The following is a 14,828-nucleotide window of genomic DNA, read 5'->3' as shown; positions in this document are numbered from 1 at the left end:
ATGGAAATCTCTTTTTATTTCCTACCGGATATATCTCACCCAAATTAAAATCCACATTAATACAGCAAGAACCCATATCTCCTCCTCCTCGAAGAGCCATTGGACATGGTTTGCCCGCCGGATTTTCGCTCAACACCCTCTGTTCACCTTTTGGGTTTTGCTTCACCACCACCCTATCTTCTCTTAAGTGTGACTTCCTCTTATCATGGATGCTTAACAGTAGTGGCCGATTTCTGCCCCTGACCTGCGCCAAATGGCCATGCACTATCTCAGCAAAAGTTTTAGACGTTTAAATCCCTGAGTTATCCTTATAAGGCTGAGCAACAAATTTCGAATGATTAGAGCCACCATTCACATAGTATTCAGGTTCCAGCATCTTCCTTAGTTCTAGCCCAAAACCCCTCTACCCATTCTTTGCTCTACCCTTCGGAATAACAACAGACCTTCTAGACCTACCAACTTTGAATTCAGTCAATAGTATGAACTGGCCAAAAGAGTTGGAACTCTGTTGGAAAGTATAAGCCACATCACCCTCTCTAAAAGTAAAAAATTATTTGGGACTAATCCCAATGAGAATGTGTTCTATGTTCTTCATCAGCCATTGTGCTGCATTCTTACCCATAAAAATCGATTTCATGAAGTATTTTCCCCGTTTGAAAATTCTTAAAGAAAAATACAGTCCCCCTTCCTCTTCCACCAATTGAAAAATTTTGAATTCAATAAAAAAGTTGCGAGAACCACCCATAATATTTTGATCAACAAGAACAAAAGAACTAAGTATCTGGCTAAGTTTGTGCTAGCTCTCTCCTGATCTAAATAATTCCTCAAATTAATCTGGTTACAATTGACTTACTACTGTTTCCTAGCTGTTTGTTGTTGATTTGTTGAACTCCAGTTCAAACTTGTTCAGGACTTGTTCTTGTAAGGTTCTCTAATCCCACTAAAGCTCTACTGCAAAACCTAGGGCAGCAAGTGGCTTTTTTGCTCTTGTCTATCCTCTTTCATTATATCTTTCTCCCAAACCCTGGATTTTGGCTCTTTCTTCTCGGATTCAATTCCCTTATCCCCTCTCTTTTCATTTCAATAATTACAGTAACCTAGCCTTTACTTTTTGTTACATCTAATTCCTCCCTATTTAGTATTTACCCCAATCTTATATTTCTCTTCTCTAACTCTTCCTCACCTAGGTAGTGTGAGTTTGGACAGCATTTTAGGCCTGGCGTTGCGCGTTTGCGTTTCATTTCTGTGCGTCCCATGCACTGTTCACAAGACCCACAGGTACGGAATACGGCAAAATCAACTTTAAAACGGGGTCTCATGGCACTATTCACACATTTAAAAATTATTTTGCTATAATATTTTCAATTTTCAGTCTTTAGCAATAAGCGATATTCAAACAAACCCGTAGTATCTCTTTACATGTAGGTAATGGACAGCAATATAAGCCACATGTAAGAGGCAAATATTACAAATATAACTAGGAGCATGAAGCCGTCTCCTCAAGACACAACTTTTACATTTCTACTCTCATCTTCTCTCCATCTCCCTCCATTCCAAACATACCCTGAATGTATGGATATACTTTTGAAGCATATTTCGTACAAAAAATGTTTAAGATAGAGTAGGAAAATTCCCTGTTCCATCAAGGGACAATATTTCATGAATTTACAATGAAATAAGTTAAGATTCATTAAAAAAAAAAAATCTTCATCAATAAAAGAAATAAATTTAGGTTTATATGTTTCAAAGAAAGATAAACAAGACTAGAAAACTAACAAACAAGAAACATATAACCGAAAATTACAACATACAAACTTTTTGTCAGCTCGAAGCTTTTCCAGAGGTTGGCAAAAGAAATCAGCATCAGCACGCATAGGCCAACCTAGCCGAAAACAATCAACTGACCTACAATTCACACCAACATAATATTTAATAATCTGTACATATGAAATTCATATAAAAAAAATAAAAAATATAAAACCCATTGTACCAGAAGTATTCATTTAAATCATCATAATTTCTCCACTGAGAATGCTTTGCTTTTCCTCTGCTCCTTTTAGCTTCCTGTAAAGCACAAAGTAAATGGTAAGACAAAGCAGTCAAATATCAATAGAACAAAATGCATTTTTATAGACCCAACAGAACGTGCAGAACCAACACCTTTGCTATTGACTCATATATTGGAGTTACCACTTTCTTTAGAAAAGCCTCATCATCACCACCATAGACTGGCTTTACAGGCTCACCAGTCATTGGACTAATTCTTCCATCCAGCATCCCATACAACTCAAAAGCCATCTATAAAGATTGGAGTACAACAATTGAATAATTATACTTAAATCAATCAAGATACTCAATTTTCAATGATAGTAACCAATTCAATGAGACTATAAATATCATAGAAGTTAATAAATTTCATAAAAACTATAAATATGAAACATGTATAAGAACCTGAAAATTCAGAGCAAGTCTATGAAAATTTATTCTGAACATCCATAATTTATCTTATAAATTGGTCAAAGTTCAACCACTCCATACCTATTCTTCTTTTTCTTTTTTTGGTTTGAGACCCGAAATTCCACAACTCAACTAAAGAAATTGTTTAAGTGTAAGGCAGAATGTATGAAACATGGTAATCACCAGGATGTACTACAAATAAGTTTATGGAAAATTCTAATATACACCATGGTTCAACGTTTTAGAAATTTGTAATGGTATACTTGTTACAATGATATCACTGCACACTTTAAACCTACCAACCTCTAATAACTAGACACTTGACAATTTGTCAATATCTCATAACTTGAATAAACTGTAAAGGTTTATTTATGGAATTATTATTTTAAGAGAAAAACCTCTATCTCTGTTTCCTAAAAAGGGGAGGAGGAGAAATATTTGGACATAATTAGTACATACTCGTCAAAATGTTTAGACTGAACAAGCTAGATATTACTTACTGATTAATATATTTATTAGTAAGTCCTTAGCTTGCAAAATTACACTACCTATGAAGTCTATGAGAACAACAAAAACCAAGGTTGGCACCTCTATCATATTGTATAAAGTAATTTAAAAAAACCACCAAGTCAGTGAGTTGACTTGCATATTCTTGCAGCCCATTCAACCCTGCATACATCTTCCAAACCTCTCCTACCAATAGATCATAAAATTGAAAATAGGAACAAACATGTAGCCCTTCACATCATGACCTTGGCATTCCCAACTACTCGCTATAGCACATCAAAAATCAAATGAAAAAACAAATTATGTATATCTTTTCAGTTATAATCTCTTTATAATATCTAGGAAAGAATTATTAAAAGTAATTTTGTGATATTTTGGTTCCTTCAACTTCCATGCAACATCCCCACACTTGAATTAATTCTCACAAGTATCTAAATCTCTCATACATCTCCTTACGATTTAGAGCCCTAAAGAAATGAAAAAGAAAGCTAATTCTTTTTTCTCTCATTGCAAGCTCAGGAACAATTTGAACTGTACATACATGATGATAAATATAGCAGAGGCATTCCGGCATGAATCTCAAGTTTGAAGCTTCTCCCCATATAAGAAGATATAAACCCATGTATAGTAATTTTCGCTGCTGCACTTCTTGTTGAATTGTTGGTAACCTGCCAATTAAAAAAGCCATAGAGTAAGAGCAATATATCAAATCATGAGTGCCTGACCGTTTAGCATCAACTAGCATGAAAGAAAATAGGAAATACACAAACAGTGCTAATCCACTTAGCACTTCAAAATAAAACATATTTTTGAGATAAATAAAAAATAAAAAATAGGAAGCCTCACCAAAGGCTACTTTTGCGATCCAAATACTTGCACCACCTTTTGTAGTTTTTAAAAAGTTTCTTCATCACTTCTGTCAGAGCACGATCATCCAACTAAAGAGGCAAAAAGTAGCATATGTTATGGAAAATTAAAGATTGGATCAGAAAGTAAAAATAAAATCCCAAGCAATCTAAGAAAAATAAGACCTTGGGTTGCTGATCAGGCCTTGGTAATTGTCTTATGTGCACATTTGCAAGCAACAGAATCAAGTGCTCCCTTTGATTCTCAACATTATCTTTCTGTATATTAATAAATGGAGAGGAGCCTGCTGATTAAACCTGAAAAACCAAGTAATTGTCGACAAACAATTTGGCAAGTCACCTGAAAACCAAACATGGCCTGAAGCCAGTCTAGGATGTCTTCATTTACTTTCTTCTGGTGGTCCTTTGGCCATGGCAAACCCCTAATGTTACGAAGTGCAGAAACACTAGCTTGAATCTGCAAATAAATAATTCAAAATCAAACTCAAGTGTGCAGGAACTAAGGAAAATCAACTATTCCACAACAGAAAACTGGAACAAACCTTAGGATATCTCATGATAGCCTGATTTTCACTATCTGGATCAAGAGGAAGAATATTATAAGGCTTATATAACTGTTTATTCTCCTCGACCTTAGCATGAGCTTGCAAAATCTACAATAAAAATCAAAAGGGAAATACCATCCAATTACCACAACAAAAGAGAAAAAAGAAAATAATTACTACATCCGTATATATAAATGCAACCACAGCACATGAGGGTTCTTGGACAATAAAAGTATTCTTTTCAAAAAGCCCCAATAACTTGATATCATTCAGAAGTAAGATGTAAAAAGCATTCAGTTTCACCTCATTAGACATTTTAATAGCCTTCAAAACCTCAAATAGGACAGAAGCAGTTTGACATGCTTTTGTAAGTTGGGCACTGAGTCAGGAACATGAACTCAATATCAAATAAATATAATGCACTAGAGCCAACCCCCAAGAAAGTAATCAACAAGACATCAATTCTCTCAGAGAACCAACCGGTCATGTTTATCAGCAGCATTCTGCAAAGCTTGAATATACTCTTTGTAGTAATCCTGATAAAATCTCTGCATTTCTTGAGCATCACTCTTCGCCCCTCTTCCTGCCAATGTCGTTTCATTTTCCTGAAAATAGAATAAGAGTGGATAAATATTTCCTCAGAGAAACCCTTGATTAGAAATTGTAGGGAATTAAAGCCAAAAGGTAATGACATCTTGAAACATTATGGAACACTTTTTAAGGTAGAGCAAATTAGTTTTACTCCAAAAGGAAGAAAAATGAAAAATCAAAGGAAAAAAAAAAGAAGAATGAGAAAGCAGATAGAAGGCACTGAACATGTATATCATTTAAAGTCAGTCATCACACAAAAACAATATCTGAGATAAAAATACCAAATCACCATTGAGACTATTAAGCAGGTACAAGACCAGTTTGAAATGTTGTCTGGTTTGACAGCCAATTCTGGTTTAGAGTGAGGTCTTTTCTAAGCTAAGTGCTGATCAGCACTTAGGGTCCGAAACTCCAATTCTCGAGTTTCCTGCTTTGTTTCTTGATTCAATTGAGTTCTAACTTGGTCCTAGCAGTTTGAGGAAGGTGGAAGAGTAGAATAATACAGCTGCAGTTATGAGACATATATGGAGTCTCTTTGCTCAGGCATGTTCTATCATGGTTGCTTGGGTAAAGGTTTAGAGCAATAAGCATTTGGGTAGTTAGAGTCCCACAAGAGAGCACATGGAAATGGAAAAGGATCCTCAGCTTGAGGAACAGAGCAAGAAATGTTTTGAAATTCTCAGTGGGACAAGGAGATACTATCTTCCTTTGTCATGATTTTTGGCATCCTGATGGACCACCATGTTCTAATTTTTTTCCTCTGTTTTTTCTCTTTTTTCAATGAAGTTCATTGCTTATCAATATATATATATATATATATATTATGAATACGACCATATAGCTCTCTGTGACATGGCAAACAAAATGACAGTAAAATTTTTTTTTAACTTCAAGATGATAAATGGTGTTGCCGTGTTGGCCCCTAGCTAGATCTGAGGATTCACTCACTGTCTATTCAGACCAGACTACATGAAGTTGTTTTGAGTACCGCAGACTCAATTACTTAGCTTCCTTCAAAGGATTCTAAATATTAATGTACTGCAACTTGGAAGCACTTAGAACAAAATTCCCCTTTGTTTCGTGGTGGAAGTTGGTATGGTTTACAAAATCTATTCCAAATCATTCCTTCAAAAACTAACTTGCAATCAGGAATAAGCTATCAACCAGGGATTAAACAGGTTAATTGCAGTTATAAAGGAGACATTCTCTGCACTGATTGTAGGAATGAACTGGAAAGCAGCTGTCACCTACTTTCTGAGTGATCATTTCACCAAGAGAGTTTGGCAGACTATATTAATTAAGTGTTCGATGAAGATAGTGAGACAAGTTTGGCAGACCATTTTGAATGCTGTTAGATTGATACTTGCTGCAAGCACAAAAATGAAGAATTTGCATTCTGAAACAAGAAAAAAGGTGAAAAATTCCATTCCAAACAGATTTTTTCCATAGTACGTGGCATATTCCTTTTTTTTCTGTATGCAATTTTTTTACTGCCAGTATGTTTGTACTGTGCTTACAGTTTCTCCTCTTATATTTCTCCATTCGGTTGAATGAAATTACTAATTCACTAAAAAAAAACGCAAATCATGATAGGTATATGAATTTTCTTTCTATAAATTGTTACACCTTTGATCATGATCCTTCTAGAACAATATTGCTTACTAGAGAAGAAAAAGTAGACTTAATGAGCAAGTGATTTTAAAGCTCACCCTTTCTAGACGTTGAAGAAGTGCAGTTTTAAATTGGCGAACACCACGTCCACTAGATGTAGGATCTAGTCTGAGAGCTTTTTCGAAGGCAAAAAACCGACCTAATTCCAGCATTGACAAAAATATGCATTTGAGTTCAGATACATATCAGAGTTCAGAAAGCCTCCCATTGTATTCATTAAGAGATATACACCATGTTAAATTTTGACATAATATAACATATAAAAATAGACAAAACCAAATGTGGTGATTTATTAGTTAGGATAAACAATAGAATCAACGAAGAAAAGAATGTCTTAGATATTGAACAGCAAACTCAAATGTTACTGATGATGGAACAAACCATATAAATAGTACAAGTGTGAGTTAGAAATAAAAGACCAGTACTTCCTACAAACTGATACCAAATGCTTGGTGAAGTTTTAGTTAGAATTTGCCTCAAATTCCTAACTTGACTTGGTTTGAATTTTCTTAGTGTGGGATTAAAGTCTATGCCTTGTTAAGAAAGTAATTTAGTATTCATTGTTAACTATGGGAGGTATTCATACTCTGCCAAGGAATATGTAGTGAAGTTTTATATATACAGTGGTGATAAAGGCTCCTCCCACATTGGGAGAGGAAAAGACTCTTTGAAGAACATAGAGTGGGTTTCTTCAAATAATTGTGTGAATGAGAGAGCATCATTGGATGTATTGTACTTTTGGGATAGTGAGTGTCTACTTTGTGAGTTTCTTAATTGATATTGAAAGTTTACTTTGGATGTAATGGGATCTGGGTTAGTTTACGTTCATAAGAGTTTTGAGTGTCTTTATGTTTGTACTGATCATGAGAGTTGTCAGTTTGATTTTAGAGAATTAATCATGTGATACTGTTGATGGTGAATTTTGGTTCCAACATAAGTTCTACCTCCAGAAAACAATGGAAGACCTGATATCTACATCATATATACAGCTAACTGATCAAAGCAAGTTTTTTTCTCTCACTTTTTTGGATACAGATCAAAGCAAAGTATAAATCAACATAGTTTAAAGTATGTTAAATCCACTGACTTCTTAATTCTAGTGGATCAAAAGGGATACTTAATCAGGTATGAAAACATACACAAAGCATGCACGCATATATACTATTCAAATCATATAAAATAGAACTGCAACTTACAGAGATAAGCAACTCTTGGGTTGCTAGACTTGACTTCATTAGCCACACAAAGATTTGGAGCAATCTCGACCAAGGAAGAAGGCACCACCTCACTATCCAAGATTGGCTCTCCTAAGTTTCCGGCAGTCTGAGTTGACAAAATCCGCCTAGGCGGTGGCTGATCAGAACCCCTTCTACTTGACATCTCTAGACCCCAACAAATATCAACTCAAGCCACCTTGTTTACCTGTCAAAACCAATCAAGCAAAATAGAGAAACGCCCATCAAACTCATCACTTTGAATCCAAATTATAGGTCTGCCACAATTTCACTATATATAAAGTATAGGCCCCTTAAATTCCAAAAAAAATTTCACCCAACTGATTCATAACTCAATATTTGACTACCTTTTTTCCCCCCAAATTCAAGATATTAAAAAACATCAAAAGACACAGGAGGCAAAAACTGTTTATCTAGTTACCTACTATTCTTTTGGTTCACTTCCTTAGTATCAAACAAAGTGAAATACTAACAGTATTGTTTCTTTTCTGTAATAACGAAGTACAGAAACAAAAGAATAATGAAGTCTAATAAAAACATATTTTGCAAATCCAAATGCAAAACATACCTCAACTAGGCCATTATATGAACCTCTCAAAATAGTTGAAGCATTTGTTCAGTTACTCAGGCACAGATATACACAGAGAACTGTGTCTTAGACAGAAAACCAAAGAAGCAAAAGAGAAAATCTTCAAATTTGAAGAAGTGGGTTTCGAAGAAAAATAGGAACAGAAGTAAATTGAAATGAAGTGGAAGAAGGAAGAGTGTCCCAGCTGCAGAGGACTTTTAAGTCAACAAAAAATATATATAGCTTTAAACATGCAAACACTTCACTGTTAATAAAAAAATAGTACAGGGTACACCATAAACAAGGAGAGAGAGTGGAAACTTACATATATAAATATATATATCAAAAGCAACAGAGATATAGAGAGAGGTTGTTGAGTGACTTAGCGGCTAAGAAGGAAGAAGGAAATGGCAACGCAGAATCAGAAGATGCGGAAGCAAATATTATAACATTACACGTCGAAAGTCAAATTGCTCTGTTTCATGGGTTTTAACTTTTAATTAATAGTCCAATCGCCACATGCTGCCAAGTCATTTAAAAGTTTCTTTTTCGGGTTTCTTCTCAGCTTGGCAACGTGCTGTGATGGTCTGAAATTGGATAACCCAATCGGAGGGAGAAAGATACTTTTGTTAATTGGTTGCAACACTTTTCTTTTTCTTTTAGAAGGGCTCGTGCATATAACCATCATCGCATATATTACCACTTAGGCTTTTTCTGTATATCCACACGTTTCTTTTCTTCTTCTTTTTCCCTTATCTCTATCTACACTTTTCTTTTATATTTTGTCTGGAGCAATTTTCTTTTCTTCTCTAGCATTTTGTCTGGAGCTATCTTCACTTTTCTTTTTTCTTTTCTTCTCTAGCACTTCATCTACTCCAGAGTATTCAAGAAGCTCTGTCTCTCTTTCTTTCTCTCTCACATCGTCGGCGGATGACAAATGTTAGATGACAACCTTTTTTCTCCTCCCACCACCGCAGGTCCTCCTCCCCACCGAGGCTCAGATGGGTCAACTTTGCTCTTTTTTTTTTTTTTTGTTCTAATTTGATTAGTTTTAAAATTGTGATTTGAGTTTGTATTTTAATTGAGAGCTCCGTCAATTTTGTGCTTCACCATTGTTTTCTGACGAGAAGCAAATAGAAAGTTTTTTTCTAAAGAGAAGGAAGAGAGAGAGAGAGAGAGTGAAAAAGAAATAGAAATGGAGGAAAGAGAAAAAAGTCTCTTTTTTTATTCAACCGGTATTATTTTAAGGGAGAATATTGTTTAGAGGTGTTAGAGTAATTGCTACAATGCTTTCTATGTTTGGAGAGTTACCGTAGCAAATCTTAAAAAAAAAAAAAAAAAGATAGAGAAGATGTTGCAGGTTTTTTTTAAATTTTTTTTTTTTTTAATGTTTGCTCTCCATAATTGGCTTTAGAGAGCCTATTGGAGATGCGCTTAACAACCACCATCACAACGCCCTATATCCAAATTTGCCATCATTGAAGACATCAACTTATGACTAGATTGACCACTATGCATGAGAGAGAGAGAGAGAGAGAGAGAGAGAGAGAGAGAGAGGGTGAAATTAAAAAATAGCCAATACAAAACACTATAGTGCTCTTTAAAATTTAAGAACAATGTAACATTTTACAAAAATTTGAACAATAATAAAAAGCTAGATGTAGGAGCAATTTTATGTCTTTAAATGTGTAGTATTATCTTTTTTTTTTCTTTCAATGACTTTTGAAAAGCTACATATATAATATCTAATCACAATCACTATCCTTGAAATTCTATTAAATACAACATATAATAAAAGAATAAATTGGTCCAATAGTATCTCATAAATTGAATGGGAATAGTTGCATGAGATCCTTCATTTCAATAACAAGTTGTTACATTCAAGATCTTAGCATAAAAATATTTGAATGGAAACAGTATAAAAATATGTTCATTATAGTTTAGAGAAAAAATAACAACAAAAATCTAAATAATTTAATTTGTATGTAAAGCCAACAAAAGCAATATTCAATTTTGAATCTTATGGGGTCTTGAGCTTCAGCCAAGAGCATGGGGCTTTGACCAAGATCATGAGTAGTCTGAGTTTGAGGAGGAATATCTCATCGGATAAGCTAAACGTAGATCTGGTATAGATCATAATGATCAAAGTGACATTCCAGGAAGTCCTAATGATAAGGATGAGCATTATGAACGTATAAGAGGGATAATAACTCAAAAATATCTAAGGGAAAGCTGCTACACCACATTGAATGCCTTACAACTAACTTTCTGACTGCATTTATGTGGAAAAGACTCCTGAACAGTGCTACCTCGGCAACCACAACTCACAGAAGGCTAGAAAGGGTATTTGATGGGACAACCACTCAAGTGGTGGCTCAAAAAATCAACATGTGTAAGATTAAGATCATCCAAAATGAATTATATAATGGAAGAGGCCCTTCATGAAAAGATGATGGAAAAAGGGGAAGAGAAAGCACTGTAGCAATCTCAACAACTCCTGTAACTATTGTCATTCAATATATACTAGAACAGAACTCCTCGGACTGTGCCGAGGACAAACTTTCTCGCACAAACTGGGTTCAAATCTTGTTGGCTTATCATTCAAAACTATATTAACTGTTATCCATGCACTAAAATCTAGCTCTTTGACCCACTCTCTACATATTTATTGTATTGGGTTCATTGGGCCAAGATCCCTTACATTTTGGGCTTGGTCTAAAAATCTTGTTCTTACAATTGGCGCCGTTTGTGGGAAGAGCTTGTGTGATAGTGAGTGCAACGGTTAAATGTGGTAGCATCAGGCCCCCATTGGTAGGAGTCCTTAGGGAAAGCCATTATGGTGGCTAGTTTACTATATGAGCAAGTCACTACATGAGGCACACACAGTTGTTGTCCTAACTTAGCTTCCGCTCAGGTCTATACTACTAAGTGCGGATTATATGGGGAGGATTGCTAAATGGGGCACAATTTTAGGGGCTTCTGACATCAAGTACATGCCTCGTATCTCTGTCAAGAGCCAGGTCCTCACAAATCTAGTGGCTGAGTTCACTGAACCTCCATTAGAGGAAGTGGCAGCAACACATGAGCAATTCAGAGGGGTTCTGCGGTGGGGCTCGTTCTTGAATGTATATATTGATATCTTCTGATCTTTAAAAGTGGTTAAACAGAACCTTAACTATACCGGGTCCTCAAACCTCCTGCTTTAGGGGAAATTAACACGCACTAGCATCTTTAAAAGTGGCTAAACAGAACCTTAGCTATGCCGGGTCCTTAGACCTCCTACTTTGGGGAAATTAACACACACTGGCATCTTTAAAAGTGGTTAAACAGAACCTTAGCTATGCTGGGTTCTCGGACCTGCTGCTTTGGGAAAATTAACACACAATGGTATCTTTAAAAGTGGTTAAACAGAACCTTAGTTATGCCGGGTCCTCGGACCTTCTGCTTTGGGGAAATTAACACACACTAGTATCTTTAAAAATGGTTAAATAGAACCTTAGCTATGTCGGGTCCTCGAACCTCCTTCTTTAGGGAAATTAACACACACTGGCATCTTTAAAAGTGGTTAAACAGAACCTTAGCTATGCCGGGTCCTCGGACCTCTTTCTTTGGGGAAATTAACACACACTGGCATCTTTAAAAGTGATTAAACAGAACCTTAGCTATGCTGGGTCTTCGGACCTCTTGTTTTGGAGAAATTAACATACACTGGCATCTTTAAAAGCGGTTAAACAGAACCTTAACTATGCCGGGTCCTCGGGCCTCCTGCTTTGAGAAAATTAACACACACTGGCATCTTTTGAAGTGGTTAAACAGATACTTAGCTATACCGGGTCCTCAAACCTCTTACTTTTGGGAAATTAACAAACACTGGCATATTTAAAAGTGGTTAAACAAAACCTTAGTTATGCCGGGTCCTCAGACCTCCTGCTTTGGGAAAATTAACACACACTAACATCTTTAAAAGTGGTTAAACAGAACCTTAACACTGGCAACTTTGGAAGTGTTTAAACTACAACTTAATCATGCCTCGGTCCTCGGACCAGATGATGTGGAAAAGTTAACACTCTATGACGCCTCTCTTCAAGTATTTAAACTATAACTCAATTATGCCTCGGTTTTCGGACCAAATGATGTGGGAAAGTTAACATTCCATGACATCTCTCTTCAAGTGTTTAAACTATAACTCAATCACGCCTCAGTCCTTGGACCAGATAATGTGGGAAAGTTAACACTCCATGACAACTTTCAAAATATTTAAATGAAACCTTAGTTGTGCATAGCTCCTCAGACCACATACTTTGGGGAATTAACATTCCATGATATCAAGTTTTTTCTCATTGAGTGTCAAGACAGGCCCAAGATTATAACCAAATCCTCAGATTGGTAGTTTTGAAAGGAGCAATTTACAGTACAAATATGGGGCGCGTGAAACGGCACTCACCCGGGTGTAGATCAAAGGATCAAAGCATAATTAACTTTTAAGAATTCAAAACCCAACTTTTTTCCTTGGATGAGAGGAAAAAACTGGAGTTTTAAGGGGCTATTGTGGGGTCTTGGGCTTCGGCCGAGAGTGTGGGGTTTTGACCAAGATTGTGAGTAGTCCGAGTCCGAGGAGGAATATCTCCTCGAATAAGCTAAACGCAGATCGGGTATAGATCCTAATGATCAAAGTGACCTTCTAGAAAGCCTTAATGATAGGGATGAGCATCATGAATGTACAAGAGGGATAAGGACTCAAAAATATCTAAAGGAAAGCTGTTACACTGCATTGAATGCCCTGCAACTAACTTTCTGACTGCATTTATGTGGAAAGGACCCTTGAACAGTGCTACCTCGGCAACCACAACTTACAGAAGGCCAAAAAGGGTGTCTAATGGGACAAACACTCAAGTGGTGGTTTAAAAGACTAACAAGTGTAGGATTAAGATCATCTAAAAGGAACTATACAATGGAAAAGACCCTTCATGAAAAGAGGATGGAAAAAATGGAAGAGAAAGCACTGTAGCAATTTTAACAACTCCTATAACCATTGTTATCCAATATATACTAAAATAGAGTTTCTCGGACTATGCCGAGAACAAATTTTCTAGCACAAACTGAGTTCAAATCTTGTTGGCTCATCATCCAAAACCGTATTAACTGTTATCCATGCACTAAAGCCTAGCTCTTTGACCCACTCTCTACAAATTTATTATTCTAAGTTCACTGGACCAAGATCCCTTACATTTTGGGCTTGATCTGAAAATCTTGTCCCTACAAATCTAATTAAATTTTATCTAAGCATTGGTTATATATACATATATATATATATATATATATAATTAGGTTTTTTGTGATCTATTTATATTGAACTCCTCGTTTTTTACATTAAATTAACTTAGTTGACACAAATTTAAAAAAAAAAAAAAAAAAAAAAAACTTACATTAGATGAGATACATGGCGCATAATTAAACTCTAATTGAATTCCAATTTGAAATCTAATTAAATTTTCTCTTAGCTTTACCTATTAATCAATATATATATATATAGGCAAAACTTAGAGAAAAAGTTCAATTAGAATTTGATATTAGAATTCAATTTTGTGCAATATATCTAAATTTATGTGGGGATCATATCATAATTATCCACTTAAACTTGTGCCATATGTCCACCTAAGTTTTTTAATCTTTGTGCCAAGTGAGTTAATGAGTGCAAAATACTAAAAAACTAATATTAATGAACTATAAAATTTATAAATAAAAAAAAATCAATCACATATACTCAATAAAAATCACCACATGTTCTATCTTATTAAAAATTTTATAAAAAAAATCATAATTAGCATTAAATTTAGGTAAGAATTTTAATATGTGACTAATTACGTTTACATTTATTTTAAAAAAATTTACTAATTATTTATATTTTTATAATAAAAATTAGGCTCATAAGTATGCATGTGTTCATGCTATTTTTTAAAATAATTTCACTAATTATTTATATTTTTATAAGAAAAATTATGTTTAATTTTAAATACATTTATGCATTTGCATGGGTTACGTGCTAGAATATAAAAGCATAAACCTCATGTGATAGAGCCCAAGTTGAAATTGGATTTCCTAATACCGTTTGGTAAAGATTTGAAAGTAATCAAATAACAAAAGTCCTCCTAGGACTCGGTCACTTATCAGTGGACCAAAAAACAAGCCACATGTAACATTTACATATAAAGGTCTTGAAGAAATCACTGGTGGGTTCAAAGAAGAATTAGGTAAGGGTTCTTTTGCCTACGTTTATAAAGGGGAATTAGCATCAAGTCATAACACTCAAAGAATCTAGAAAAGATGGTGACTGTGTACAAGTTTATTTGGCAACAAAAAACGCAGACTGCATCAAGAGTTGCTAGAG

General features: G+C 35.1%; 1 protein-coding gene across 4 annotated transcripts; it reads right to left on the bottom strand.

Annotated features, from left to right (window-relative positions):
• Positions 1–1,644: 1,644 nt before the first annotated feature.
• LOC142615326 (callose synthase 2-like) lies at positions 1,645–8,578 on the bottom strand. Of its 4 annotated transcripts, none has more exons than XM_075788063.1 (13): positions 8,441–8,578; positions 7,834–8,059; positions 6,676–6,776; positions 4,856–4,980; positions 4,679–4,754; positions 4,373–4,483; positions 4,171–4,287; positions 3,996–4,088; positions 3,811–3,902; positions 3,506–3,632; positions 2,161–2,298; positions 1,991–2,064; positions 1,645–1,905 (listed from the first exon to the last, which is right to left on the bottom strand). In XM_075788063.1, the coding sequence occupies exons 2-13, from the start codon at positions 8,015–8,017 to the stop codon at positions 1,764–1,766; spliced, it is 1,380 nt and encodes a 459-aa protein (XP_075644178.1). In that variant the 5' UTR covers positions 8,018–8,059; positions 8,441–8,578; the 3' UTR covers positions 1,645–1,763. The 4 variants fall into 4 exon arrangements, with proteins under 4 accessions (XP_075644178.1, XP_075644180.1, XP_075644181.1 ...); XM_075788065.1 differs by having other exon boundaries at positions 2,191–2,298; XM_075788066.1 differs by having other exon boundaries at positions 3,847–3,902.
• Between the last annotated feature and the right edge of the window lie 6,250 nt (positions 8,579–14,828).

Source organism: Castanea sativa, chromosome 11 (assembly GCF_040712315.1).
Source record: "Castanea sativa cultivar Marrone di Chiusa Pesio chromosome 11, ASM4071231v1".
Classification (NCBI taxonomy): domain Eukaryota; kingdom Viridiplantae; phylum Streptophyta; class Magnoliopsida; order Fagales; family Fagaceae; genus Castanea; species Castanea sativa.
Note: the sequence above shows the minus strand (reverse complement) of the source record. Positions and strands in the feature narration are given on the sequence as shown.

What these genes read in the sequence shown, in the direction of transcription:
- LOC142615326 (XM_075788063.1), bottom strand. Translation starts at nt 8,017, where the DNA reads ATGTCAAGTAGAAGGGGTTCTGATCAGCCACCGCCTAGGCGGATTTTG. An exon ending in CTATCATGAGATATCCTAAG is followed by an intron (nt 4,288 to 4,372) that starts GTTTGTTCCAGT and finishes ATTTATTTGCAG; the next exon opens with ATTCAAGCTAGTGTTTCTGC. An exon ending in TCTGCTATATTTATCATCAT is followed by an intron (nt 2,299 to 3,505) that starts GTATGTACAGTT and finishes CAATCTTTATAG; the next exon opens with ATGGCTTTTGAGTTGTATGG.